Source organism: Octopus sinensis, linkage group LG14, assembly GCF_006345805.1.
Source record: "Octopus sinensis linkage group LG14, ASM634580v1, whole genome shotgun sequence".
In the NCBI taxonomy this organism is placed as follows: domain Eukaryota; kingdom Metazoa; phylum Mollusca; class Cephalopoda; order Octopoda; family Octopodidae; genus Octopus; species Octopus sinensis.
In genome coordinates, this window is record NC_043010.1 from 38,551,299 (window position 1) to 38,579,185 (window position 27,887).

Genomic DNA, 27,887 nt, shown 5'->3' on the forward strand with positions numbered 1-27,887 from the left:
TCTCCTCCATTTTTCTATAATTGTTCATGGTATATTTATACCTATAATGATATTTTTCAACTACTATCAGTAAATTATGATTTAAATTTAACATATTCCCCTCTCAGATTCACACTCTCATTGCAAAGCCCTGTAAAAAGAAAAAGATTATAAATATTCAAAAATGACAAAAAAAAACCCAACAAAAACCCAGATTTTTACCAAACTCCTTTCTCATTTCTCTTGTTTTATATATTGCTTATTTTACTAATTTCAGATTTTGGAATCTAAAGAGAACCGGCCCCAGATGCCACCTCCACTTTCAGCGAAGAAAGGGAAGCGTTCAGTGAAAAGAACCGACTCAAGTGGTTCCCGCAGTCGGGTGCCTCTTCGAATGAATAACCAGTGATTCGATGTGGAATTAGGATTTTGTGGGAATTAGGTTTTTTTAATCGTTAGGAGCAGGCAGTGGATAAAAACGTAGTTAAGGAAAATCTAGAGATGAATTTTTAATCTTTATTAAAAATTTATTTATTTTTTTGCAAAGGATCTTTCTCACTGTAAAATGGAGATGGTGGGAGGTGGGTGAAAAAAAAAGGAAAAAGCAAGGAAAAGTTCTTGATAAGTCTACAGTGTTGTCAGATTTAATTAAATCTTTTTTTTTTTTCTCCCAGCTGCATCTCACCATAATATTGTCATCTGCTGTAAAGGACGGTTCTGTTTACTTTCCAAACACACTGGCTCAATAAATGTAGAATAAGGGGGAGATACAAATAGTAGAAAGAAACAAACCAGTGTTGGTCTATTTCTTTATTGACTGTTGTTACAAAATTTTTTTTTTTTTTTTTTGTGTTTTGAATTGTTTTGTTTCTGCTTTGCTTATCCCTCATGGCACAACTTGGATTTGCTCTTTGCATTTATTTCTGAATCAGTGCTTTTTTTTTTTTTTTTTTTTTTTTGTTATTAGTGAGGGTAAGGAAAGAATACACACACTGCCAGTTCTAATTTTAAAATGAAACGGGGAATTAAAAATAATAAATGAACAGGAACCAGAGTTATTTACAAACAAGAACTGCATGAGCTGATTTTAACTTGGGCAGAAAATACTCTGCTGTTTTTATTTTAAAAAATGTTTAATTACATTGTATATGTACATTTTCAATTTTACATTTCATATTTTGCTGTATAAATCATTACCATTTGATGTCTATTTCTCTCTCTCTCTCTCTCTCTCTGTCGTTCTGTTTGTCTGTCTTTTTTGCTCTCACCTTCTTTTTGTCCTTCTTGCATTCACTTTTCTACATTAACCTCTCTCACATACACTTTCTTTCTCCCACATGCTCTCTCTCTCTCTCTCTCTCTCATGCTTTCTCTTGCTCTCAGCTTCTTAAAAACTTCTTTCCACATACATTGCAAACACATTTTCCATATATTTCTACTTCTCCCTTCTCTTCATTTACTGTTACTACTACTACTACTACTTTCTTTAAATTCTGTTTTTCTATCCCTTTTTTCCATTCCATTCATTCAATAAATCTCCACTTCAACATATTGTATTTTATATCTACACACACACACACATGTACATGTATATATATTATGCACATACTGTTATATATACTCATCTACACACATTATTTCTCATCTCCTCTGACTTATCTTAATAAATCACAAGCGATATTTTCTTTGTTAGCAATTGTTTTCTTCCCATTTATTGTAATAATACACTTCAAAATCTCCATTAATTGTTCTGACCTCTCTAGGTCACTATCAATATGAATTTAACAACTAAAGCACTGAGCCGGCAGATTTGTTAGCAAGCCAGGTAGAATGCTTTAGCAACATCACATCTGTCTTTATATTCTGAGTTCAAATTCTGCTGAGGTCGACTTTGCCTTTTGTCCTTTCAAGGTTGATAAAGTAAGTACCAGTTGAACACTGGTGGTCGATGTAATTGACTTATCCTTCCCTTGAAATTACTGGCCTTGTGCCAAAATTTGAAAACTACTCGTTAGTTAACCAAAATTGTCAGGTCATTTGGAGAAGGAATGAACATTGCCACATTACAATTCATTTTTTCTATAAGCTGAGATATTATATTTAATTGTTGGAGAAGATGAAATAAAATGAAAAAAATCAATATTATGATTATTCGCCTCATGAATTCCGTTACTGTTTCTAGAGACAGTCATGATTGCTGCTACATCTCATTGTCATTTGTCTGTTAATAAAATTTATAAAATTTTTCACTTTTAGAAAATCATAAACAATCTGTGCGGAGGAAAAGTACAGAACTTGTTATTTAAACAATTCAAAATTGATATGGTGCTTATTTAAGTGTAAACTTATTGCATTTTTAAATTATGAACTGAACAATTAAAATTTTTCTTTATCGTCTAAATGTCTTTCATCTTTGCTTATTAAAAGTTTCATAAAATAAACCTTATTGTACCACATACTTAATGTATGTGTTTCATCCAAACATTTTGCTGGCTGACGTATTTCGTCCTGGGGAGAGTCCTTTTAAAACATGGAATGTTAAAAACAAAACACTGTCTCAAAACCAAATCAAATGAATCACCCCTGTAGGTGAATGAGAATCGTAGATATATATATACTCTTTTACTTGTTTCAGTCATTTAACTGAGGCTATGCTGGGGCACCGCATTTAGTCGAGCAAATCGCCCCAGGACTTATTCTCTGGAAGCCTAGTACTTATTCTATCGGTCTCTTTGTCGAACCGCTAAGTTACGGGGACGTTAACACACCAGTATCGGTTGTCAAGCGATGGTAGTGGTGGTGACAAATATACATACATGGAAAACGGACGTTAGACGATGATAATGATATAAATATATATATATACACAAACGATGGGCTTCTTTCAGTTTCTGTCTACCAAATCCACTCATGGCTTCGGTCGGCCCGAGGCTATAGTGGAAGACGCTTGCCCAAGGTGCCACGCAGTGGGAATGAACCCATAACTATGTGGTTGGTAAGCAAGCTACTTACGACGCAGCCACTCCTGTGCCATACTTGATTAAACAAAGTACCAAACTTCTATTGGAGTAGATGGTATTGGCTCATCCCCTTGTGCACCTAATTTCAGTTCCTTATACCTATAAATGTACAGGGACAAGTAACCTATTTTGAAAATGTATTTTCCTTTCCAGTTCTGCAGTCGATCTTGGTTTGTTTCTGTCCCCTTAACATAGCAGAGCAGCAGAAGAGTTTGATAGTATCTCTTTTTGTTTTGTTTTCTTAAAGTTTGGTATTTATTCTATGGTCGATTGAAGGTGGTGCCCCAGTGTGGCCACAGTCCAATGACTGAAGCAAAAGAAAGATAAAAACCTTCAGCTGATCAATGCCTTGAGTGCAATTTGGACGGCGGAAAATATGCAGAAAGCCATAGTGTATGTATGTGCATAACGTGGAGCGAAAGTATGTAGTGTTTATTCCATCCGAGTTACATAGATACTCCCTTAATACTCCTGATTGCCATCAGAAATACTGTGAATTAATAATAATTGGGTTGTTTATATAATCATTGAAGTTATTCTTAGAATATATATACTCTTTTTCAGTCATTTGACTGTGGCCATGCTGGAGCACCGCCTTTAGTCGAGTAAATCAACCCCAGGACTTATTCTTTGTAAGCCTAGTACTTATTCTATCGGTCTCTTTTGCCGAACTGCATCAATGATATGTGATGTTAGGGGTGGGGGACAAACATATATATATATATATATACATATATTACATATATACGATGGGCTTCTTTCAGTTTCCATCTACCAAATCCATTCACAAGTCTTTGGTCGGCCCGAGGCTATAGCAGAAGACACCCAACGTGGCACACAGTGGGACTGAATCCAGAATCATGTGGTTGTTAAGCAAGCTACTTACCACACGGCCACTCCTATGCCTATGTAATATATTAGATTAAATTGCTTTGTGTATGCTTTGAAGTATAGAGCTCTTCATTTGGGGAAAGAAGAATATGTGATCTATAATGGGATTGATGGGTCTAAAGAATATTGGTGGAACTTAATAATTAAAATAGGCACCACGTTAAAACACAACCAGCCAGATGTATGGGACCGCAAGTAAAAAGCATGTTCTATTGAACTTAGCTGCCCTCAGGACACCATTGTGCTTAGAAAAATACAAGAGAAAGAAAACATCTATGGACCATTGATTTTGCAAAGTGTCTAAGATACAGTTTCACATATATTATTCTTTTCTACTCTAGGCACAGGGCCTGAAATTTTTTGAGAGGAGGCGGGGCAGCTGATTAGATCGACTCCAGCACGCAACTGGTACTTAATCTATCGACCCCAAAAAGATGAAAGGCAAAGTCGATCTTGGTGGAATTTGAACACAGAACGTAAAGACCGACGAAATACCTATTTCTTTACTACCCACAAGGGGCTAAACACAGAGGGACAAACAAAGACAGACAAACGTAACTGGTATTTATTTAATCGACCCCGAAAGGATGAAAGGCAAAGTCGACCTCGGCGGAATTTGAACTCAGAACGTAACGGCAGACAAAATACCGCCTAGCATTTAGCCCGGCGTGCTAAAGTTTCTTATTTCTTTATTGCCCACAAACATAGAGGGGACAAACAAGGACAGACAAACGGATTAAGTAGATTACATCGACCCAGTGCGTAACTGGTACTTATTTAAACGACCCCGAAAGGATGAAAGGCAAAGTCGACCTCGGCGGAATTTGAACTCAGAACGTAGCGGCAGACGAAATACCGCTAAGCATTTAGCCCGGCGTGTTAAAGTTTCTGTCAGCTCGCCGCCTACTGGAGGAACAGAATATGTATCAGCTACCCGGGCAAAGTACATCTTAACCTGGGTTTATGGTGAAAGAATGCAGCTCAATTCATTCATTACAAATGATCAGAACATCTGGAACAATGAAAATCTGTAAAGCCTTGAAATTTAAAGGACCAGATGGTAATTGGGGTCGATGTAATCAACTTACCTACCCTCGCAGAAATTACTGGCCTTGTGCTAAAATTTGAAGCCAATAATTACCTAGACTTTCGGGTATCAAAAAGACATTTTAACTTAATTTCTTTTACCATTTTTTAAAAAAGTCTCACCTAGGTTGGTAATGATTCTGGATAATTCTTATAAGCAATGATAAATACATATTTTTACATCTCAGAAAAGACTCGTCTCATTCTTTTATAGAATATCTCAGTATTTTCTCATCAACAACTACGACTTCCAAAAATCTGTTCTACATTTGTAAACCAAAACATGATACTGATTGCACATGCGTACATAGGCCTATACAGAGACAATGGTGGAGGAAATGGCTTCTCACTTGCTACTCCAAAATGCACAATAAATGTCCAGTTATTGTAATGGCCAATCCAAGTAGTCAACTTCATTTTTGTACTCCTTGTACCAATTGTGAATAACAAGCTGTGTGAATCGGTGCATTATCATCCGAGAAAATTGCGCTACCATCAAGGACCAATGTTTGTACTCTAAGATGGACATAATTTAGCTAGAATACTCAGATAACCCTTGGCGTTAACACTAACATGTAGAACAACTAAAGACCAAGATAATTCCCTAACATGGCTACTCGAATCATCTCGGAGTTGCCTCCATGCTTCACAAAAGGGACCAACCAGCCATGGTTGTGTGTCACTTTGGGTTGCCTCCACACTTAAACTAGTCCTGAAATGGGGACTGAGATATTAATCATTTTTGATGGGGGAGACATCAATGTTGAGGGAGGGCAGGAGAGGCTTGGCATCCAACTTTATGGAGCTTCTGCCGGAAAGTTTTGGTTGATACAGGGTTGGCAAAGTGGTTTAATTTTAATGTCACTTTTGCTACCATAATTTAATAGTTTTTAGACACAATGCTTTACATTATTCTGCAGTTTCCCTGTTTGAGCGTTGTATAAAGTCAACATAACGTGACAGACACGTAGCTATATAGCCCTAGGAAGCATCGACGCTCCCTGTCGGCTTTGACACATTTTCTGTGTCCTTATATTTGCAAAGGGGAGGCAAGCACCCCCACCAGCTAGGACTAGCAACCTGAAGACATGCATGTTTCTGGGTCTTGTACGTCATCAGTCCAGGGTAGCGAGTCCCTACTAGCGGTGATACTTGCCAAGCCTTCTCAAATATATCCATTTACAGTGAAATCTATTCACTGAGCCAAACAAAAAGTGGTGTTCCCTTTATTTTGTCCGATTCCTGTATGTATACATACAAACCAGTTACTTGATTGACTATTTCAATTAATACAGAAAGCAGACATATGTGCCCAACACAATGCGATACAACCAGTCTAATCTGAGGTATAATACCACAAAGTAGTCGATAAATATATAGAAATCTGTTAAAATGTTTAGAGCTGCAATACGAGTCTGTGATCAAAGAAGCGGAATCAAGGTCAGATGGCGGTAACAGTTTAGCGATGTCTTGAACTATGAGGTCGCAGTAACTCCAGCAGTAATTTGAAGGACTTGCACAAGTACCTGTGATCCTCTAAGTTGATAATCCAACTATCAATGATGAAATACTGGTAGATGTAAAATTGATGAATACCGACAAAGCTCCCAGGAAACGTTGATATCGTTACTGAACTGGTTCAGAAAGGTGATAAGATACTGGGGTTTTTATCTGCTGTATTTCACAGTCAGGTCAAAGACGAAACTCTACAAGAGTTAAACTATAGGCGTAGGAGTGGCTGTCTGGTAAGTAGCTTGCTTACGAACCACATGGCTCCGGGTTCAATTCCCCTGCGTGCCACCTTGGGTGTCTTCTACTATAGCCTCGGGCCGATCAAAGCCTTGTGAGTGGATTTGGTAGATGGAAACTGAAAGAAGTCCGTCGTATATATGTATATATACATACATACATACACATATATATATATATATGTATGTGTGTGTATACGTTTGTGTGTCTGTGTTTGTCCCCCCAACATCGCTTGACAACCGATGCTGGTGTGTTTACGTCCCTGTAAATTAGGGTTCGGCAAAAGACCGATAGAATAAGTACTAAGCTTACAAAGAATAATGCCTGGGGTCGATTTGCTCGACTAAGGGCGGTGCTCCAGCATGGCCGCAGTCAAATGACTGTTTCAGCCATGCGGCTGTGGTCATGCTGGAGCACCACCATGGTCTTTCTGACTTCCTCAGTCTTGGTGTTTCACATCACCACTCCTGTATGTGCCTGTTTCCTAGCTGTTGGTACATTTAATGTATAAGGAGAGTTTGATTCCGCAACCCTCATCTGTACCTCATGTCGGGCTGTTAGTTCATCCGGTACTGTGGAGAGGAGAATGTCTAATTCCTTTTTGAAGACATCTACTTCCACCTTATGCAAATTTCTTAATTTTTTGTGGCAGGGCTTTGAAAAGCTGTGAGCCTATTGCAATACCTAGTCCTGAATTTAGATGGAGTAAACGGTACCTTTTGTACAATGCAATGGCAGCCAGTTCTGGCGTTTGTATAACGCTCAATGCCAAAGTTAGGTAGTAGCCCTTCTAGGATTTTCCATATATATATTATTGCACATCTCTCACGCCTTTGCTCCAAAGAGTAGAGTTGTAGTTTTCTCAACCTATCCTTGTAGCTCATCCACTGCACTGTTTCAATCTTTTTAGTGTAGTAGCGTTGGACTGATTCAAGCTCCGCTGTTAGTTTGGCACTATGTGGTAACCATAACTGGGAACAGTAGTCCAGGCAGACGTGAACAAAAGTTCTCTACAGGGTCAACATACTTTCTTGGTTTCTTGTCTTGAAAGACCTCAGTATCCATCCTGCCAGTTGTCTGCATTTTGCTGCCATCTTGCTTATGTGCATATGAAATGATGCGTCATTGCACATACTGATCCCCAAGTCTTTCACTGCCTGTGACTCTGGGATTGTAGTGCCTTCGGGTCTTATAAATGTACATTGTACTGTATTTGTACTGAGTTTATATTGCAGTGCTTGAAAATTTCCAGCATTAAACTGCATGTTGTTTATTTCGACCCACTTGTATACTGAGTTCAGGTCCCGCTGTAAGCTTGTAACATCTACTTGGTTTTTTACTGCCTGTGATAATTTTGTGTCATCGGCATAGCTAGTGACAGTGGCTGTGGGCATATCTAAGAGGGCTATTATGAACAGTAATGACCCCAGAACAGTTCCCTGGAAGACACCACTTACAATTTCAGTTTCCTCAAGAAGGGTGCCATTGGCTGCAACTACCTGACTTCTGTTTTCAAGGAAGTCATGCAGCCACTTTCCCAGTTTATCAGCGATGCCGAGGTCTCGTAGCTTATGACTTATCATGCCATGATCTACCTTATCAAATGGCTTTGCAAAGTCAAGGTATATCACACTGACATCTGAATGGTCAAGCAGCTGTTTCAAAACCCAGTCATATTGCTGTAGGAGTTGTGCGAGACACCTTGTTCCTGGTCGGAAGCCATGCTGTGTATTGTTCAGTAGGTCATTTTCTTCTAAAACATTATCAACTTCTTTCTTACGATTCACTCCATGACTTTACTGATATGTGAAGTCAGAGATATTGACCTGCAGTTTTTGGCCTCTGCTCTGCTTCCACCTTTGTGGATAGGGCATAAAATACTTTCTTTCAGATTTTTAAGAAGTATACCACTTGCAAGGAAACTTTGGAAAAGTATCTGAAGTGCTTTCGCTAAAGTCTGCTCACATGACTTTAGGAGAATAGTTGGGAAGCCAGCAGGACTAGTGGCGGAGCATGATCTCATTTCATCTATGGCCGTTGTTACATCTGTTCCCTCAATGTTGATGTAATCGATGGCTGGCCTTCACTACATATTTTCTAGTTAGCGCTATATATATATATATATATATATATATATATATAGCGCTAACTAGAAAATATGTAGCGAAGACCTATTTTTTTTTTTTGGTGCAGGGGAGACAACTCTGGACATATCTTGCTATTTAACCCCCCCCCCCTCATTCACCTAAATTATTATAAAAATGACTAAGATTTTTCCTTTCTGTCGGCGTGTAATTTATTTCTAGATGGCTTTTTCAAACAAGCATAATCGCACCCAACAGTTTTTTTTTTAGAAAAAAAAACAAAAAACCTAATACGAACTTAACTAGTGTTCTTTTCCCAGCGTATTGATTTGTAACAGTAGTACTTCGACAGTTATACTGTAGAAATTTTGTAATGCTGTAAGCGGTTACAACCACGCTTGCCTAATAAATATAATGTGAAGGGCCGTAGATGGAGCACTATAGAATAACAGCACAAAAAAAAAAAGAAAGAAAAAAGAAAAAAAATGAGATCATTATAATTTTAAAATGCAAATAACTAAATATATATTTATATATATTTAAATATCTATATATTTATCAGAGGATGACATAATTATATAAACAGTTTGACTTTCGAATGCTGTAAGCGGGCTAATTTTGGTCGTGAAATTAAAATCCAAAATGTAATTAAAAGAAACTGAGAAAGCAAACGTATAAATATATTATATACACAATACTATATATATTATATTATATATAGATATAATTACACCTTTATATACAGTTGTATATTTATAATTACGCATCTACAAATAACTGTATATATCCATATATATATATATTTATATATGAATATATATATCTATATACGCACAATTACATATGTATACACATAGAATGTAATTACAGGTCTACACAGATGTGTATATAATTGTGTGTATACACATATGTATTTATACAGATTTATATCTTAACTTGCATTTGTATATATATAAGCGTATTCAGTTTATATTTTGGTTGCTTGTTCGGCCTTATTATCATGGCATCGGCTTCAGCCTCGTCGAAGCCCTCCACAGAAACTAATTCTGTTGCTCCAGCTGACAAAGAAGAATCGACGGCATCAGACAAAGAAAGCGAACAAGATCAATCCCAAAACACAGAATCCAATGAAAATCATCAAGTTAGTAAAAAAAAAATATATATATTTATACCTCTTTCAGTAAAACTTAAAAAGTTCGGCTTAAAAGAAAATCTAAGAGCTTAACACAACGTAATAAATAAATAAATAAATGAAAAAGGCGGCTAAATTCTTTGGACTTGAATCAGGTTTAGAGCTGTTAATAAATAAGAATGCATTTTTGTACTGAAATATATTTTGTTAAAATTATTAATTAACAATTACTAAACATCGAAAAGAAATTATAAGGTGACTTAAAAGAGTGGGGGGGAAAAGGTGTAAAAAGTTTTCTGTTGTTGTTTTTTTCAATCTTTCAAAGTAGAATTAAGTTGCTTAAAGGATTATCTAATTATTGGAAAATTGTATAAAAAATTCTAAATTATATTATTATTAATTTTTTTTGAGAACTCCACATCTCAGGTTTTGTATATCAAACTTAAGAATTACCGTTCACGATTTTCTGCCTTCTCACGTATTTCACAAAACATTTATTAAAAACAGATGTTTTAGTAATTTTTCAAGCTTTATGACATCAAGCCTTAAAAATGTAGTATATACACATGCCAACATTTTAAGAAATGTAACCAGATTAACGCCCCATGCTTGTATGGTTGGTTTATACGTCATACCTATACAAATGTGCCCCTTTCATCAACTTTATAATTGGAATTTACACAACCTGAGGCGTATTTGTAGAAAATTTAATTAAAAAAATATCAATTTTCATGAAAGTTATGTAGAATCAAAGTCGGGGGCGGGGACACATTTGTATCGGTATGTCGTTTACTCTTTTACTCTTTTCAGTCATTTGACTGCGGCTATGCTGGAGCACCGCCTTTAATCGAGCAACTCGACCCCGGGACTTATTCTTTTGTAAGCTCAGTACTTATTCTATCGGTCTCTTTTGCCGAACCGCTAAGTTACAGGGATGTAAATACACCATCATCGGTTGTCAAGCGATAGTGGGGGGACAAACACAGACACACAAACACACACACGCATATATATATATATATATATACACATATATACGACGGGCTTCTTTCAGTTTCCATCTACCAAATCCACTCACAAGGCTTTGGTCGGCCCGAGGCTATAGTAGAAGACACTTGCCCAAGGTGCCACGCAGTGGGACTGAACCCGGAACCATGTGGTTGGTAAACAAGCTACTTACCACATAGCCACTCCTACGCCTATTTTGTACATAAATTTTTAAAATTGAAAGTATAAATAAGAAAGAAGAGAAACCATTATGGGTTAAACTAATACACTGTCAGTCAGTCGCCTTTTTAGAAATACCAGTTAAATCTTCCTCGTATTTCACTATTTTTAATTAAGAAATCAATAAATGGATATTCTGAACCAGCCATAAGCAGACTTGAGCACGCAAGACTTTCTCAATGGTATGCCAACGAAAAATAACTTTGAATTTTAATTTTTTTTTAGTAGTGTGGCCCGCCTAATGATGAGTCAAATCTTGTGCGACCCGTTTCTTGAAAAAGGTTGCGTTATGCTTGTTCTTGACCCTGGTATTCAAAAAGACAGAATGGTCAAGCTTAGAACACCTTGATCATATATTTGCTGGGCTAAACTTCGACAATTGATAACCGAAGCATGCATAACCGTCATATTAAATAAAATGAGGAAAAACACTAAATGGAAATTGTTGGCAGAATTTTGGTTTAAGCACTCCATATAACCCCTAATAATATTTTTTTGGGGGGAATTTTCAGTAAAGTTTTAGGAATTTCATAATTATGAATTTCATATGATTATGCAAAACACCTAGGGCAAGTGTCTTCAACTATAGCCTCGGGCCGACCAAAGCCTTGTGAGTGGATTTTGGTAGACGGAAAGTGAAAGAGCCCGCCCTATATATGTATATATATATATGTGTGTGTGTGTATGTTTGTGAGTCTGTGTTTTTCCCCCCCCAACATCGCCTGATAACTGATGCTGGTGTGTTTACGTCCCCGTAACTTAGCGGTTCGGCAAAAGAGACCGATAGAATAAGTACTAAGCTTCCAAAGAATAAGTCCTGGGGTTGTTTGCTCGACTAAAGGCAGTGCTCCAGCATGGCCACAGTCAAATGACTGAAACTAGTAAAAGAGTAAATTCCTCCACTTAAGTCCTAAAATTTCCACTCTTTTTCGAACTTTTCTTTAAAAAATCAGAGTTTGAAATACGTACAGTTCGAATTTTTGCTTAAATCCCAGCAACGGAGGAAGTTCAGTCTTATATATATATATATATATATATACACGAGCAAAACGCCCCCCCGTCCAATGGACGGTGCTGAATTCTAACATTTAAACCAAATTTTCTCAGAACAACTTGTCTGACTGTCCCATAAGCCTCCCCTTTGAGAAACACTGATTTAACCTAAATTTGAGACACCAGCAAAATAAGAAAAAAGATTGACTTTTTTCTATTTCAAGAAAAACGATTTTACGTGAGACCATAACCCATGGCCTCAGTCCACTTATGCATACCTTTCCTTCTTGGGACACAAAACTCTACTTGTGAAGACCTGTTGAGGCAAGTGAAAATCAAAATCAAAATCGATCAACATCAACATCAATCATTCCCACCTACTTAACAATTATATTTCTAGCTCTGCCTTGAAGGAAGCTTTACTTTTTTTGACTCACGTTTTTGTGTTCAACGATGTTGTTAAACCTCCGTTAACAGCACTGTATGCAGGTCCTTTCCGTTTTCTTTCATGTATGGAAAAATTTTTCACTATAGACCTTAATGGTCGTAAAGACACTATATCAGTGGATAGACTGAAAAAGGCCTTCATAGAGAAAACGGTCCCTGTTCCCACTGCAGACAACACACACACAACATTAGAAACATGGCCCGCACACCCACCTTCACATTCCATGACTGGATTATTTTTCCTGTTTTTTTACTTAATTTTTGAGAGCGGTCAGGTTCACTTTTTTAGTATTCTCATTTGTGAGAGCAGTTAAGTTTATTTCAGATATTCTCACTTTAAAAATCATCTCTGGCTAGTCGTTGAGGGGACATTGGTATTGCTTTGGTGAAGGTCTGTGCTCTCTGAGTGCTTTTATTATTATTGTTAATATTATTATTTTTTTTCCCCAATATTTCAGAAAAGCCGATCAAAACAAGCTGATTCGACATTTCCTGAACATGTATTCAAAAGGCTGTCTCGGATCAATGGGGCTATAAACAAAATGACCAAATCTGAGCTTCTGAAGAAGGTCCATGACTTACAATTGGATTCAAGGTAAGTTGAAAGTTGCAGAATACAAAGGAATGGGTATTTAGTATTGATTTTTGCCCTTCTAAGGTGGTGAACTGGCAGAATCGTTAGCACATCAGGTAAAACAGCTACCAGCTTATTATATCCTTAGGTTTTGGATATAGACTACACTATAACCATGTTATAATACCACAAAAACTAAATCAGTAACAAACACATAACAAACTTATATCTCTTCTCAATGACTTCTACGACTGCCTTCACAATAGCGACTGCACACCCCACACTGTACGTCACACAGTTAGTACGCATGTGCCTTTATAAGGTTTAGGACTGTTCACTTGCTATCCCACAGGGGTGTCAGGATTTCACAGCAACGCAGTTGAACAACAGGGTTGATATAATTGACTTACCACCTTACCTGAAATTGCTGGCCTTGTGCTTAAATTTGAACGTATTAATTAGATTTATCTGGGATAGAGATGGTGTATTCTCTGGGAAAATTGGTAGTGCCACAGAGAAAATTGCAGTATTTTGTTCAGTCTTTTATTCTGGTTTTCTGTCACAGTAAGAAATTGTAAGGATTTTGGGTTGACACAGTTGTTAGAGTGGTATTTCTTTATGCTTTTTACATGTTGAGTTCAAATCCTTCTGAGGTCAACTTTGCTTTTCATTTTTTTTTTGAGTTGATAGAATAAAGTACCAGTCAAATACCATGGTTGATGTTATTGTCTAACTCCTTTCCTTCAAAATTGCTGGCCTTGTGTCGCAATCAGAATTAATTTATTTTGAGAGTTGGCCGTGGGGACATATTACCTTGCTTGGAAACAAGTGATGGTTGGTACCGGGAAAGTTGTCCACCTATAGAAAAAAAAATCTACCTCAGCAAATTGTCTGACCCATGCAAGCATGGAAAAGTGGACATTAATACAACAATGTGGATAATGATGATGTTCCAAGTTTGGTTGTTTTAGTCATGTTTGGGTCATAGTAGACTTAGGTCTTCTTCAGGTGCTGGTCTTATGGGATAACGTTGTAAGTCTTTTGAATCGAACCCTTTATTAAATCAATTGGGCATAAATTTCATTCCATAATATACATTCCATTATCCTTACCAGAGATATTCTCTTATTTAGTTGTTCAGCAACTGTTATTAAAATTATAATTTTCCTGATTGACAACCCTGGCCTTTAGAATCTATCTTACAATATTTAACCCACACTGTCATCCAACCCATGTCACTGTTCAACCCATGCCAGCATGGACAAAGGATGATTGGTGATGATGATGATGATGACCATGTGTCAGTTTACTATCTTTGTCATACCTTAGTTTTCCTATTTACCTGCATAGTCACAAACCGTTTTTGGAATGAGGAACATGTATATGTACACTCACCACTGGCTTAGTGGTTAAGGGCTGTACTATCCTTTCTTTTTGAAATTGACGCTCCTAGATTGAACCCATGTTTACATCACCATCATTTAATGTCTGTTTTCCATGCTAGCATGGGTTGGACGGTTTGACCGGGGTCTGGGAAGCCAGGAGGTTGCACCAGGCTTCAGTCTGATCTGGCAGTGTTTCTACAGCTGGATGCCCTTCCTAATGCCAACCACTCTGTGAGTGTTGTGGGTGCTTTTTATGTGCCACTGGCATAGGTGCCAGGGAAGGTTGGCAACAGCCACGATCGGTTGATGATTTTTACATGCTACCGGCACGGAAGCCAAAGACAATTAAAACATTGTGTTGATATATAGGACAAAGTTCCTTCTGAGTAACTAGCCCTTTGGGTCTTAGACTCAGAGGGCCAATTTCCTGGATTCTGTGGTGTATATATTCTCCTGGACAGGACACAAGTCCATCACAGGAATACTCATTTATGCTAACTGAGTGGACTGGAGCAACGTGAAATGGAGTGTTTTGTTCAAGAACACAATGTGTCACCTGGTCCTGGAATCGAAACCACAATCTTACGATCATAAGTCCAACACCCTAATCACTAAGCCACGCACCTCCACAGTATAGATATAAATACTGTAAATATACACTCTAAAGATGTGGTTAAATAGTTTAGTTTCAATATTTATAAATTAAAGATTGACCTTCAAGAGTCCTGTTCTGGGTCCACATGAAAAGTACTTCTGGTAGTGTTATGTAAAAGTGCCTGTGTGGTGTCTTGTAAAAGCACCCATGAGGTGCCACTTAAAAGCGCCTGGTGTAGTGTCACGTAAAAGCACCCAGCACATTCTGTAAAGCGGTTGGTGTTAGGAAGGGCATCCACCCGTAGAAGCCATACCAGATCAGACTGGAGTCTTGTGCAGCTTGCCAGTTCTGGTCAAACTGCTCAATCTATGCCAGCATGGACAACAGATGTTAACCCTTTCGTTACTGTATTTATTTTGAGATGCTCTGTGATTCTTTCAATGACTTTAAATATAACCAAGAATTTAGTAAAATAACTTAGTTATCATTAAGCTTGTGTTAGGAACATAAATTGTGACTAAGGTTTGATGGAAGATTTTAATTCCAAACTTATGGAAATGAGATTTATACTCAGAGCCAGAGCTGGTTTCAGCTGGGTTGGTGTCAAAAGGGTTAAGAATTGTTTCTCTATTATATATTTTAACTGGTTTGTTACCATATTTCTGTTGAGATGTTCTGTATTTCCTTCAATTATTTAAGATATAACAAAGAATTTAATAAAATAACTTAGTTATCATTCAGCTATTGTTAGGAACATAAATTGTGACTAAGGTTTGGTGGAAGATTTTAATTCAAAACTTATGGAAACAAGATATTTGTACTCAGAGCCAGAGCCGGTTTCAGCCGGGTTGGTAACGAAAGGGTTAAATAATGACAATGATGATGATGATAAATATCATATTTTAAAATGGTTCTGACTCATACCGAATGCAGTGTTACTGTAACATAGAAAAAGAATTAACATATACATCTAACAGCAAGTGACAATGATGTAGGGTGGGCTTGAATACCCCACCATCATAACACCACATTCCATTACTACTCCTGTAGTGTGGCTAACAAATCAGAGGGGTTTCATGTGTTTTCTCTTCTTGTTCCAGAGGCAATAAGGGTGTGTTACAGAAACGTTTGAAGATGTACTACAAGAAGCACCGGTTACGGGCAGTCAACAGCAGTTTGGTGAAAGAAACTGGTTTTGAATTTCTAATAGTCATTGACTTTGAGGCTACCTGTACACCTTACAATGTCAACTTTAAACATGAAATCATTGAGTTCCCCATCATCCTTATTGATGTGCAGCAGAAGAAGATAGTAAGTAATAGTCTAGACTCTCTCTCTTTCCATCCATCCTTCTATAGATACATCATCATCATCATCATCGTTTAACGTCCGCTTTCTGCGCTAGCACGGGTTGGACGGTTCGACCGGGTCTGGGAAGCCAGGGGCCGCTCCAGGCTCCAGTCTGAATCTGGCAGAGTTTCTACGGCTGGATGCCCTTCCTAACGCCAACCACTCCGTGAGTGGATTGGGTGCTTTTTACGTGCCACCTGCACAGGGGCCGGAGGGTCCGGCATCGGTCACGATCGGTTCGAGCTTTTAACGTGTCAGCGGCACGGGGGCAACGAGGTCCGGGGTACTTTGGGGATCGGGGTACTTTGGGGATCCGGGTACTTAGAATGGGTAGGGGGTATGTGGAATTGCTGCAGAAAGCAGCCCGGGTCTTTGTAGTCACAGCATATCTCCAGAGATCTCGGTCCTTCGCCATTGCCTCAGTGAGGCCCAATGCTCTGAGGTCATGCTTGACTACCTCATCCCATGTCTTCCTGGGTCTACCTCTCCCCCTGATACCTTCAACTGTTTGGGAGTGGCACTTTTTCACACATCTCTCTTCATCCATCCGCAGCACATGACCATACCATCGCAAGCGTCGCTCTTGCACACCACATCTGATGCTTCTTATATCCAGCATTTCTCTCAGGATGCTTACACTCTGTCTTGCGTGCACACTGACACTACACATCCAGCGGATCATGCTAGCTTCATTTCTTTCAAGTCTACGCATGTCTTCTGCAGTCACAGCCCATGTTTCATTACCGTGAAGCATGGCAGTTCGCACACATGCATCATACAATCTACCTTTTGCTCTGAGGGAGAGACCTTTTGTTGCCAGTAGGGGTAGGAGCTTTCTGAACTTTGCCCAGGCTATTCGTATTCTAGTGGTGATACTCTCTGTGCATCCACCTCCGCTACTAACTTGGTCACCCAGGTAGCGGAAACTATCAACTACTTCTAGTTTCTCTCCCTGGAGTGTGATGGAATCTGTTTCCTGAGTGTCTGTTGTGTCTATTGTCCCTGTGCATCTGCCGCACATGAAAGCTATCTTATCTGTTAATTCCCTTTAATGTTGCTGCACCTCTTATGTGTCCATAACTTACATTGGGTGCATCTTATGGAGTTTCTACCTGTACCTTTCCTACAGGTTGAGCAGGGCCACCTACCCGAGGGGGTGTGTGCTGAGTACCTCTTGCTGCTTACTAATACTTTGGTCTTTGCTACATTTATTCTAAGGCCCTTTGATTCCAACCCTTGCTTCCACACCTGAATTTCTCTTCTAGTTCCGGTAGTGATTCTGCTATGAGAGCTAGGTCATCGGCATAGAGGAGCTCCCAGGGGCATCCCGTTTTGAATTCCTCTGTTATTGCCTGAAGGACTATGATGAATAAAAGGGGATTGAGGGCTGAGCCCTGGTGCACACCTACTTCTACCCGGAATTCTTCACTATATTCGTTGCCAATCCTAACCTTGCTGACAGCCTCTCTGTATAGAGCCTGTACAGCCCTTATTAGCCATTCTTCAATCTCCAGTTTCCGCATCGACCACCAGATAAGGGAACGGGGAACCCTGTCATATATATATATATGGCTGATGAATACGGGACACTTGTATTTGCTGCAATTTTTGCAGCTTTTAATAAATCTGTTCTTCGTATGAAACAATTGTACTGAACAACTAATCCATTCTTGTTGCTTTTTTCTTGTATATGTATGTATGTATATATATATATATATATATATATATATATAATATATATATATATATATATATAATGTATGTATATATATGTATGTATATATAGGTATGTATGTATATGTATGCATGTATATGTATATATATGTATGTATATATATATGTATATATATGTATGTATATATATATGTATGTATATGTATATATATATATATGGCGGTGCCCCCAGCATGGCCACAGCTCATAAGCTGAAACTAGAATCAATCAATCAATCATATGTATGTATATGTATATATATATATGTATATATATGTGTATGTATATATATAATATATATGTATATATATGTGTGTATATATTATGTATATATATATAATATATATATATATATATATATAATATATATATGCACACACACATGCATATATATCATCGTCATCAATCGTCTGCAGATAAAACTATAACATAAATCATTCTCTGTCTCCAACAGCCCTTGTCCCCCATCAAGATTTTTATTTCAGAATCAGTTTATCCTTGTGCCTATCTGAGCACTTTTAGAAAGACCTTCATTTCTGCTCCTGTGTACCACCTACCTCCTGATGGTGAGCAAAATAAAAGCTTAGAAATGGGTCGCTGTCCAGCTCTGACCCAGCAAAGTGTAATCTTTTCTGCCGAATGGTGTCTGACAGCTGTGGCAGGCCTTGGTATATACATATATATCTCTGTTGGTTATAAGATCTCTCCAGCTAATACTAAAAGTTCTTCTCAGTATATTAATATATTATCCATTTATTTTTTATTTCTATATTTTGTGTTAAAATCCAAGATTCTGAGTTGTGTGTAGCAGAATGCTTTCTACCCATGTGCTCTGAAAATTTTAAGTTTTAGTTTTCTGTCCATGTTAGACTTCCATATTTTGTCAAGCTTATTTATTTTGGCCTATGTCAGTCTTTGCCTTACATTGTGTTTGTGGGTGGTTTTTAAAAAAATTTTTATGATATTCATGCTACATTGATCTCAAACTGCATATCTGATGCTTGTTGTCTTTTCTTTCTTGTTTCAGGTGGATAAATTCCATGCTTACTGTAAACCCACAATCAATCCACAGCTTACAAAGTTTTGTATAGAATTAACAGGTATCACCCAGGTGAGAATATTATTATTATTATTATTATTAAGGCAGATGCTTTGTGGCATTTCTTCCAACTTCACATTCTGAGGTTGACTTTGCCTTTCATCTTTTCAGGCTCGATAAATTAAGTACTAGTGAAATACTGGGGTCAATATAATCCACTTGCCCCCTCCCCCAAAATTTCAGCCCTTGTTGCCTACAGTAGAAAGGATTATTCATCATCGTTTAGCGTCCGCTTTCCATGCTAGCATGGGATTATTATATATTACAGCAGTGAGCTAGCAGAATTGTTAATATGCTGAGCAAAATATGTTGCAGTATATCATGCATCTTTATGTTCTGAGTTCAAATTCTGCCGAGGTTGACTTTGCCTTTCATCCCTTTGGAGTCAATAAAATAAGTACCAGTTAAAAACTGGGTAATGTTGATGTAATCAACTTGCCCCCTCTCTTGAACTTACTGGACTTCTTCGAAAGTTTGAAATCATAATTATTATTATTATTAAGGTAACTGGCAGGTAGATTTGTCAGAGCATTGGATAAGAATACCTTGCAGTATTTATGTTAATGCTGCTTCTATTGTAAGTTTGAAGCCCTCTGAAGTCATCTTTGCCTTTCGTCTTTTTTGGGGTCAATAATATAAAATACCAGTCAAATCCCGATGTTTAGATTGTCTCCCTTCAAAATTGCTGGCCTTGTGCCTAAATTAGAACTCATTATTAGGGTGTTAGATTGACAGTATTGTTAGAGTATTGTGAAAAATGCCTTATGGTATTTGTTCAAACTTTTTACATTTTGAGTTCACGTCTTGTCTTTCTGTCATCTTCCATACTTGGAAACAAGTGATGGTTGATGACAGGAAGGGCTTCGGGCCATGGAAAATCTGCATCAGTGAATTTCATCTAACCCATGCAAGCATGGAAAAGTGAATGTTAAAATCATGCTCATCATCAACATCATTTAACGTCTGTAGTCCATGCTGGCAAGGGTTGGACAGTTTGACCAAGAGCAGGCAAGCTGGGGAGCTACACCAGACTCCAGTCTGCTTTGGTGTGGTTTGTATGGCTGGATGCCTTTCCTAACACCAACCAATTTACAGTGTGTGCTTGGCACATTTTTGTGGCACTGCACAAGGCGCAGGAGTAGCTGTGTGGTAAGTAGTTTGCTTACCAACCACATGGTTTTGGGTTCAGTTCCACTGCGTGGTATCTTGGGCAAGCGTCTTCTACTATAGCCTCAGGCCGACCAAAGCCTTGTGAGTGGGTTTGGTAGACGGAAACTGAAAGAAGCCCATCATCTATATGTATATATATAGGCGCAAGAGTGGTTGTGTGGTAAGTAGCTTGCTTACCAACCACATGGTTTCGGGTTCAGTCCCACTGCGTGGTACCTCGGGCAAGTGTCTTCTACTATAGCTTCAAGCCGACCAAAGCCTTGTGGGTGGATTTGGTAGACGGAAACTAAAAGAAGCCCGTTGTATATATGTATGTATATATATGTATATATATTTGTGTGTCTGAGTTTGTCCCCCTGACATCGCTTGACAACAGATGCTGATGTGTTTACGTCCCTGTAACTTAGCAGTTCGGTAAAAGAGACCGATAGAATAAGTGCCAGGTTTACAAAGAATCAGTCTTGGGTTTGATATGCTCGACTAAAGGTGGTGCTCCAGCACGGCCACAGTTAAATGACTGAAACAAGTAAAAGAATAAAAGAGTAAAGAGTGTTTTTATTGGCACTGTGTGAACACTTTTACATGGTTGCTTTTATGTGGCATCACTATGAGAGTTTTTCACCACCAGGGGGACCAATTTTAACATTTCTACTGTGGTAGTAATTTTATCAAGAAATCTACAGCCTCCCCATCACTCCAGACAAGAAGGAGTATATTTTAATATATATTAACGAGCTTCCATTTATTAATCTGAAGGAAATTCCTATGATAGTTTGTCTTATATATCTACAAACAATACAAGCAAATTTTGTGTAACGTGTGACAAAATTGCATGTGAAATACATGCTAAAAAAAAAAAAATTAATGAGTAGGCACAGGAGTGGCTGTGTGGTATGTAGCTTGCTTACCAATCACATGGTTCCGGGTTCAGTCATACTGTGTGGCACCTTGCGCAAGTGTCTTCTACTATAGCCTCAGGCTGACCAAAGCCTTGTGAGTGGATTTGATAGATGGAAACTGAAAGAAGCCTGTCGTATATATGTATATGCATATATATATATATATGGTATATGTATATATATGTTGTATATGTATATGTATATGTATATATATATATGTATATGTATATATATATATATATGTATATATATATGTATATGTATATATATATATATATATATGTATAATATATATTATATATATATGTATATATATATGTATATATATATATATGTATATATATATATATATGTATATATTATATATATATGTATATATATATATATGTAATATATGTATGTATATATATGTATGTATATATGTGTGTGTTTATGTGTCTGTGTTTGTCCCCCACAACATTGCTTGACAACCGATGCTGGTGTGTTTATGTCCCCGTAACTTAGCGGTTCGGCAAAAGAGACTGATAGAATAAGTACTAGGCTTATAAAGAATAAGTCCTGGGGGGTCGATTTGCTCAACTAGAGGCGGTGTTCCAGCATGGCCACAGTCAAATTACTGAAACAAGTAAAAGAGTAAAAAGAGCAATGGGTTTTATGAAATAGAAGAGTATTTTTAAATGTATTTATTTTATTTTCTATGAAACATAACTGTAATTTTAAATGAATTTGAATTTTATGTGTGGCCATTATTGTTTCAGGAAACTGTCAACAATGCGCAAACATTTCCTCTGGTTATGTCACAAGCTCTACAATGGCTTTTATCAAAAGGTTTACTGACCTCTGTCTCAAACAGTTCACATCGAAGAAATAAATTTGCTATTGTGACTGATGGGTAAGAAAATGCCTCTTTGATAATTTCACCTTTTCGCATTTAAACCTGTCACATCCACCCAAAATATTCTATCTGTTTTATGTTCAAACTGTCCAGATTTAGCTTCTCTCACTTACCCTACAATGTCCATTCTAAAAATAAACTATCACATCCATTGAAATCTCAAAGCTACGAAATAATGCATGATTAGTTCAAAACGATCTGAATAAATAAACAATACATTTGACAGAGGAATTTGAATGCTAAAGGGTTAAAAACACAAAAAATAATTTGTTTGTTTGTGTGGGTAAGGTGTTGGTTTATGGACCTCATTGTCATTGTACAGCAGCAAGTGTGTTAATTCATTTTTTAAAATGGTTTAAATCATAAGAAGGGAAGAACCTTTGATCCCTTTTCAAGGAACTGGTGAGAGAAATGGAGGAAGTTATCCTTACCCAGGAAACTTGGCTCAAATGCTTTTAGCAGAGAGGGTGGGGTGGGGGTGGGACATGCATACACACACCTTTTTTTTTAAAGGTACTCAATAACCAGGTGTTAGCATTCGACTAAAAGATGGATTAAATTAACTACTGAGAACAAGAATAATTCCTTCAGTAGGCTTCGACACAGTTTCCATCAACCAAATTTCACTCACAAGGCTTTGGGTTGACCTGTTACGATATATAAATATATATATATATATATCTTAGGTTAGGAGCACTCCATCGGTTACGACAATGAAGGTCCCAGCTGATATGATCAACGGAACAGCTTGCTCATGAAATTAACGTGCAAGTGGCTGAGCTCTCCACAGACACGTGTACCCCTAACCTAGTTCTCAGGGAGATTCAGTGTGACACAGAGTGTGACGAGGCTGGCCCGTTTTGAATTACAGGTACCACTCATTTTTGCCAGCTGAGTGAACTGGAGCTACAAGAAATAAAGTGTCTTGCTCAAGGACACAATGTATCGCCGGGAATTGAACTCATGACCTTACAATCGTGAGCCAAATACCCTAACCACTAAGCCACACACATGCCATCAGATAAGATACATTATCATGAGTGAGTATCAAACACAGCAGTGTTTTTGCATGAGAAAAAAGAAAGATATCGTGTGTGTGTGCACTTGCTTTCATTTTCATTCTATCTGTATGCGTATGTACCTGAAAACTTGTCACGGTAATTCCAGCTCATGTTAATGCATTTTTCCATTATATTTTTCAGACCCTGGGACATGGGACGTTTTCTTTACTACCAGTGCCAGTACAGTGGGGTGCAGTTTCCACGATGGGCCCGTCGCTGGATCAACATACGACGGCGCTATGAGAGTTTCTACAGTTGCAAGAAAGTAGGTGGTCTGAAAGGCATGCTGGAAATGATGGGGATGTCTTTCGAAGGCCAGCTGCACTGCGGACTTGATGATGCGTACAACATTGCCAGGATTGCATTGCGACTGATGGCCGACGGATGCTGTTTGAAGATAAATGAATATCTCAATGCACCAATTGTGGATGTATCATCATCATCATCGTCAACAACAGCAGCAGCAGAAGGATCGACATCGGTATCTGCTGCGCAAAGCAATTCAGAAGACAGCGATTCCCTGATGACAACACCAATGGCAAAATAAAATCAGTCACAGTTTCAGCCAGAAAGACTTCAGCGCCGACTCACTCGGTAGACATTGATGTAGCGAAAGAAATGAGCAAACTAAGTGTTGACTAACCCTTAGGTTTATGGTTCTTCCACCTCGATGAAGACATATTGGGAATTGTCCTTTTACCATCGACTGTGATTCGCACTTCTCAGATTCTGTGATTTCAAATGATTGTCTTTCAGTTTGGTGTCTCAACAATCAAGGTCAAGTTGTTTCCAGCCATTATTGGAAGAAGCTTTAAAGACTTGAATTGCATACATTAAATTCTTTTTTTATTTATATTCATTGCTGGTTTTCTTTCCCATTTTTGTTTCATCTTTTAAAAAATTCTATTTTAATTTCTTCTAATTTTTCTTCTCATTGTTATTGTTGTTACCATCACTGTCCTCTCCTTCCTGCTCCTCCTCCTCTTACCATTTTTTTGTCGACATACTCTGCCTTTATAACCTCCACCTTACCATAAGCAGAGGTATTGTATTCAGTTACGTTTGTTTGTTACTGTGGGCAAGATATCTCAAGAACCGCTGGATGAATTCGTATGAAACTTTCAGGGATGTTTGGCCTTCTAACTGGCACAAACTGATTAGATTTTGGGATCAATCTGCTTCCAGACAAGGATTCTGGATTATTTTTCTGTTCTTTTTTACTTAATTTTTTAGAGCAGTCAGCTTCATTTTTAGTATCCTCGTTTGTGAGAGCAGTTGAGTTTATTTCAGATATTCTTATTTTAAAAATCATCTCTGGCTAATTGTTGAGAGGACGTTGGTGTTGCCTTGGTCTAGGTTTGCACTCTCTGAGTGCTCTTGTTATAATTAATATAAAAAATAATGGCAATGTTATTAAAATAACTTCATTATTAACACTGTATCTAACTTTACCTTCCACCTGGGCTCCTGTGCAACAGTAATGATTGCAGGTAAAATTAATGGACAGAATCACAAAAAAATTCAGGTGAATAACAATAATAGGCCTATCTCTTAACTACCATATTTGTTCATTGCAGGCAAACTAATGGACAGAATCACAGAGCGGGGCTGGGGGATTCCCAGGAGAATAACAGTAATAGGTCTATCTTTCAACTACTGTATTTGTTCACCTGAATTGCCACTTTCACCAGTTGGTAAAAAAAGAGACGGAGTGGTCAAGGGTGTACCGCCTTTGATTGTGGGTCTGTTTGATCAAGGCTAAAGAGTAAAAGAATAACAACAGATGTTTGCACGAGTCATTGAAGAGTCCTTAGAAGCCGCTTGACTTGTTTGAAATAACAGCTAAATTCTTGAATCACACTGGATGATATTGTCTTGGAATAATAATAAAAAAGAGGATGGTTATAGTTGGAACACCAATGATCGTAAGTCTGGTTGATCAGGGCTAACGTGGGACTAAACAGCAACAGTATCAACAACAATAATAATGTTGTTGTAGCCGTCCAAGAATTTGGACCTGGAGATCTCCATTTCCAGTGACTTCGAGGGCCACCTTCTAGTGGTGTCGGGCGTCAACGAAGAACCCTGGACTACAACAAGACGACCCAAAGTTTTTTTTTTTTTCCAAGGTCTGGGGTCTTCTGCCCCTAAGCCCTAGACCATCACCTAATCACCCTTACCCGTCTTGTTGCTTAACAACAACAACAACAGCAGCAGCAGTGATTACTTGAAAAAGAAAAGGAACATTACGTAACTGCACTTAATGGATTTTGTGTTGTGAAAGAGGAAGACAATTTATTTAACAACATTGACAGCGATTATGGCAATTGTTTCATTAATTCATGCACATAACTGGATAAAGTAGTTCTAGCCATTTAAGCATAACAGCAGAAGTTTATGGGGCAGTTGCTAGCAGGGGGTCATCCATCTGTTCTGTTTGGAGAGAATGTAGGAATTCATAGAAATAGTATTCAAACTTGCGTTGAATCAAGCAAAATTGATTAGAGGAGGTGAAAGGATGAAATCAAGGGACATGGGGTTAACAATTAGTTTGATTCAGCCATTGCAAAGAAGCCGTTTGTTGTCAGGTGTTGCTTGGACAGCGAATAGTGCAAACTTTTGAGCTATTACTTGTCTGAACTAGCACTCATGTATTTGTTGCATTTGGAAGATTTGCAGATTGAGAAAGTTGGGCTCTACTGGCGAACCACTTCCAATGTACCCTCTACCAAACAGTGGAACTGTGTAGCATGAAACGGTGCATCAAAGCGAATTATCCTGTGTCTGCACCAGACTCAGGATAATTCACTATTTTGATCCCAGCGCCGCCTTGACTGGCTTCCGTACCGGTGGCACGTAAAAAGCACCAACCGATCGTGTACCGTTGCCAGCCTCTCCTGGCACCTGTGCCGATGGCACGTTAAAAGCACCATCTGTACGTGGCCGATGCCAGCCCCACCTTGTCTGGCTTCCGTGCTGGTAGCACTTAAAAAGCACCAACCGTTCGTGGCCGTTGCCAGCCTCCCCTGGCACCTGTGCCGATGGCACGTAAAAAGCACCATCTGTACGTGGCCGATGCCAGCGCTGCCTTGACTGGCTTCCGTGCCGGTGGCACGTAAAAAGCACCAACCGTTCGTGGCCGTTGCCAGCCTCCCCTGGCACCTGTGCCGGTGGCACGTAAAAAGCACCCACTACACTCACGGAGTGGTTGGCGTTAGGAAGGGCATCCAGCTGTAGAAACTCTGCCAGATCAGACTGGAGCCTGGTGCAGCCACCTGGCTTTCCAGACCCCGGTCGAACCGTCCAACCCATGCTAGCTTGGAAAACGGACGTTAAGCGATGATGATGATGATGATGATGATTGTTTCATGCTTACCTCTTTACAAAGTTTACTCCCTTGAGTTACATAGTCTAAGGGAAATAACTCCAGAACTAGCATTATTTTTAAATAGTTAATATTCAAAATGAACGTGAACGCGTTCGGTGTTGTTGGATAAGGGTGTATTTTTTTTTTTATCTCTCAATTATATTATCGTGAGTTCAATTCTTTGACCGGATGGTGCGTTGTGACCTTGGACAAGGCAATCCATTTCATGTTGCTGCAGCCCTGCCGACTGTTGGATCAGTTCTTTCGTCCTCCAGCTGTCATCCTGGAAGTGCTGCTGGGTAAAAACGGAAGGTGTCTATATTTCTGCTTATGACTTCACGGGCACCCAAAACAATTAATAAAAGCATGATGCTTATTACCAAGCCGTACTCGCTCACCCGTGGCGGCTGGATTTTAGCAATACATTAAGAAATTGTAACTGCATGATGTGCAAATCAGTTGAGATTGATTAAACATCGGAGTATTTAAACCAGCCACGGGTAAACTGCGACCCGCGGGTCCTTCTGAATGGCACGCTTAAGGAAAAATTACTTTGAATGTATTAGAGATAGTGCGGTTCGCCTGATGATGAGCCATTTCTAATACGGCCCGCTTCTCCAAGAAGCGTTGTCCATGCCTGATACTGAGTTCATTATTTTGAGTTACGTAGACTTTTAAACACGATGCCAAATATTGTTGCTGCAGTCGATAAAGTCGATTCCTGTACGAGACTGGTACTTATCTTATCGGCCCTGAAAAGATTAAAGATTAAGTTGAACCCGATAGGATGCGAACTCGCGGCGTAACCGAATGCCAACAAAGCATTTGGTTTCATACGCATCGATTTTACAACCTCACCGTTGTGATGATATAAATACTGCTTATAGTATTATATATACACATATATATATTATATATATATATATATATATATATATATATAATATATATATATATATTACACACAAATAATATATATATATATATAATATCTATATACACAACACACATATATATATATATTATATATATTATATATATATACACCACACACACATATAATATATATCTATATATATATATATACACACAATATTTATATATACACACATATATATATATATATATATATAATATAAGTAATTAAGGGTTTAGCAACGAATTGCCTTCA

General features: G+C 38.2%; 2 protein-coding genes across 3 annotated transcripts in view; both read left to right on the plus strand.

Moving 5' to 3' along the window:
• LOC115219111 (kinesin-like protein KIF11-B) overlaps positions 1-2,113 on the plus strand; it is a 49,803-nt gene extending 47,690 nt beyond the window's left edge. For both annotated transcript variants that reach the window (XM_029789185.2, XM_029789186.2), the window contains one exon: positions 257-2,113. In XM_029789185.2, coding sequence (XP_029645045.1) covers positions 257-388 — 132 coding nt within the window. In that variant the 3' untranslated portion in view covers positions 389-2,113. The remainder of the gene's footprint in view (positions 1-256) is intronic.
• Positions 2,114-9,670: 7,557 nt separating this feature from the next.
• On the plus strand, positions 9,671-24,208 carry LOC115219055 (3'-5' exoribonuclease 1). Its single transcript, XM_029789108.2, has 6 exons — positions 9,671-9,950; positions 13,067-13,203; positions 16,263-16,473; positions 19,253-19,336; positions 22,152-22,285; positions 23,491-24,208. Exons 1-6 carry the CDS (start codon positions 9,810-9,812, stop codon positions 23,894-23,896), a joined length of 1,113 nt encoding a protein of 370 aa, XP_029644968.1. The 5' UTR covers positions 9,671-9,809; the 3' UTR covers positions 23,897-24,208.
• Positions 24,209-27,887: the final 3,679 nt, after the last annotated feature.

Excerpts from the sequence above, each read along its gene's own strand:
- LOC115219055 (XM_029789108.2), top strand. The coding sequence starts at position 9,810 with ATGGCATCGGCTTCAGCCTCGTCGAAGCCCTCCACAGAAACTAATTCT. Across the intron at positions 13,204-16,262 it reads GACTTACAATTGGATTCAAG|AGGCAATAAGGGTGTGTTAC; the intron begins GTAAGTTGAAAG and ends TTCTTGTTCCAG. Across the intron at positions 22,286-23,490 it reads TTTGCTATTGTGACTGATGG|ACCCTGGGACATGGGACGTT; the intron begins GTAAGAAAATGC and ends TATATTTTTCAG.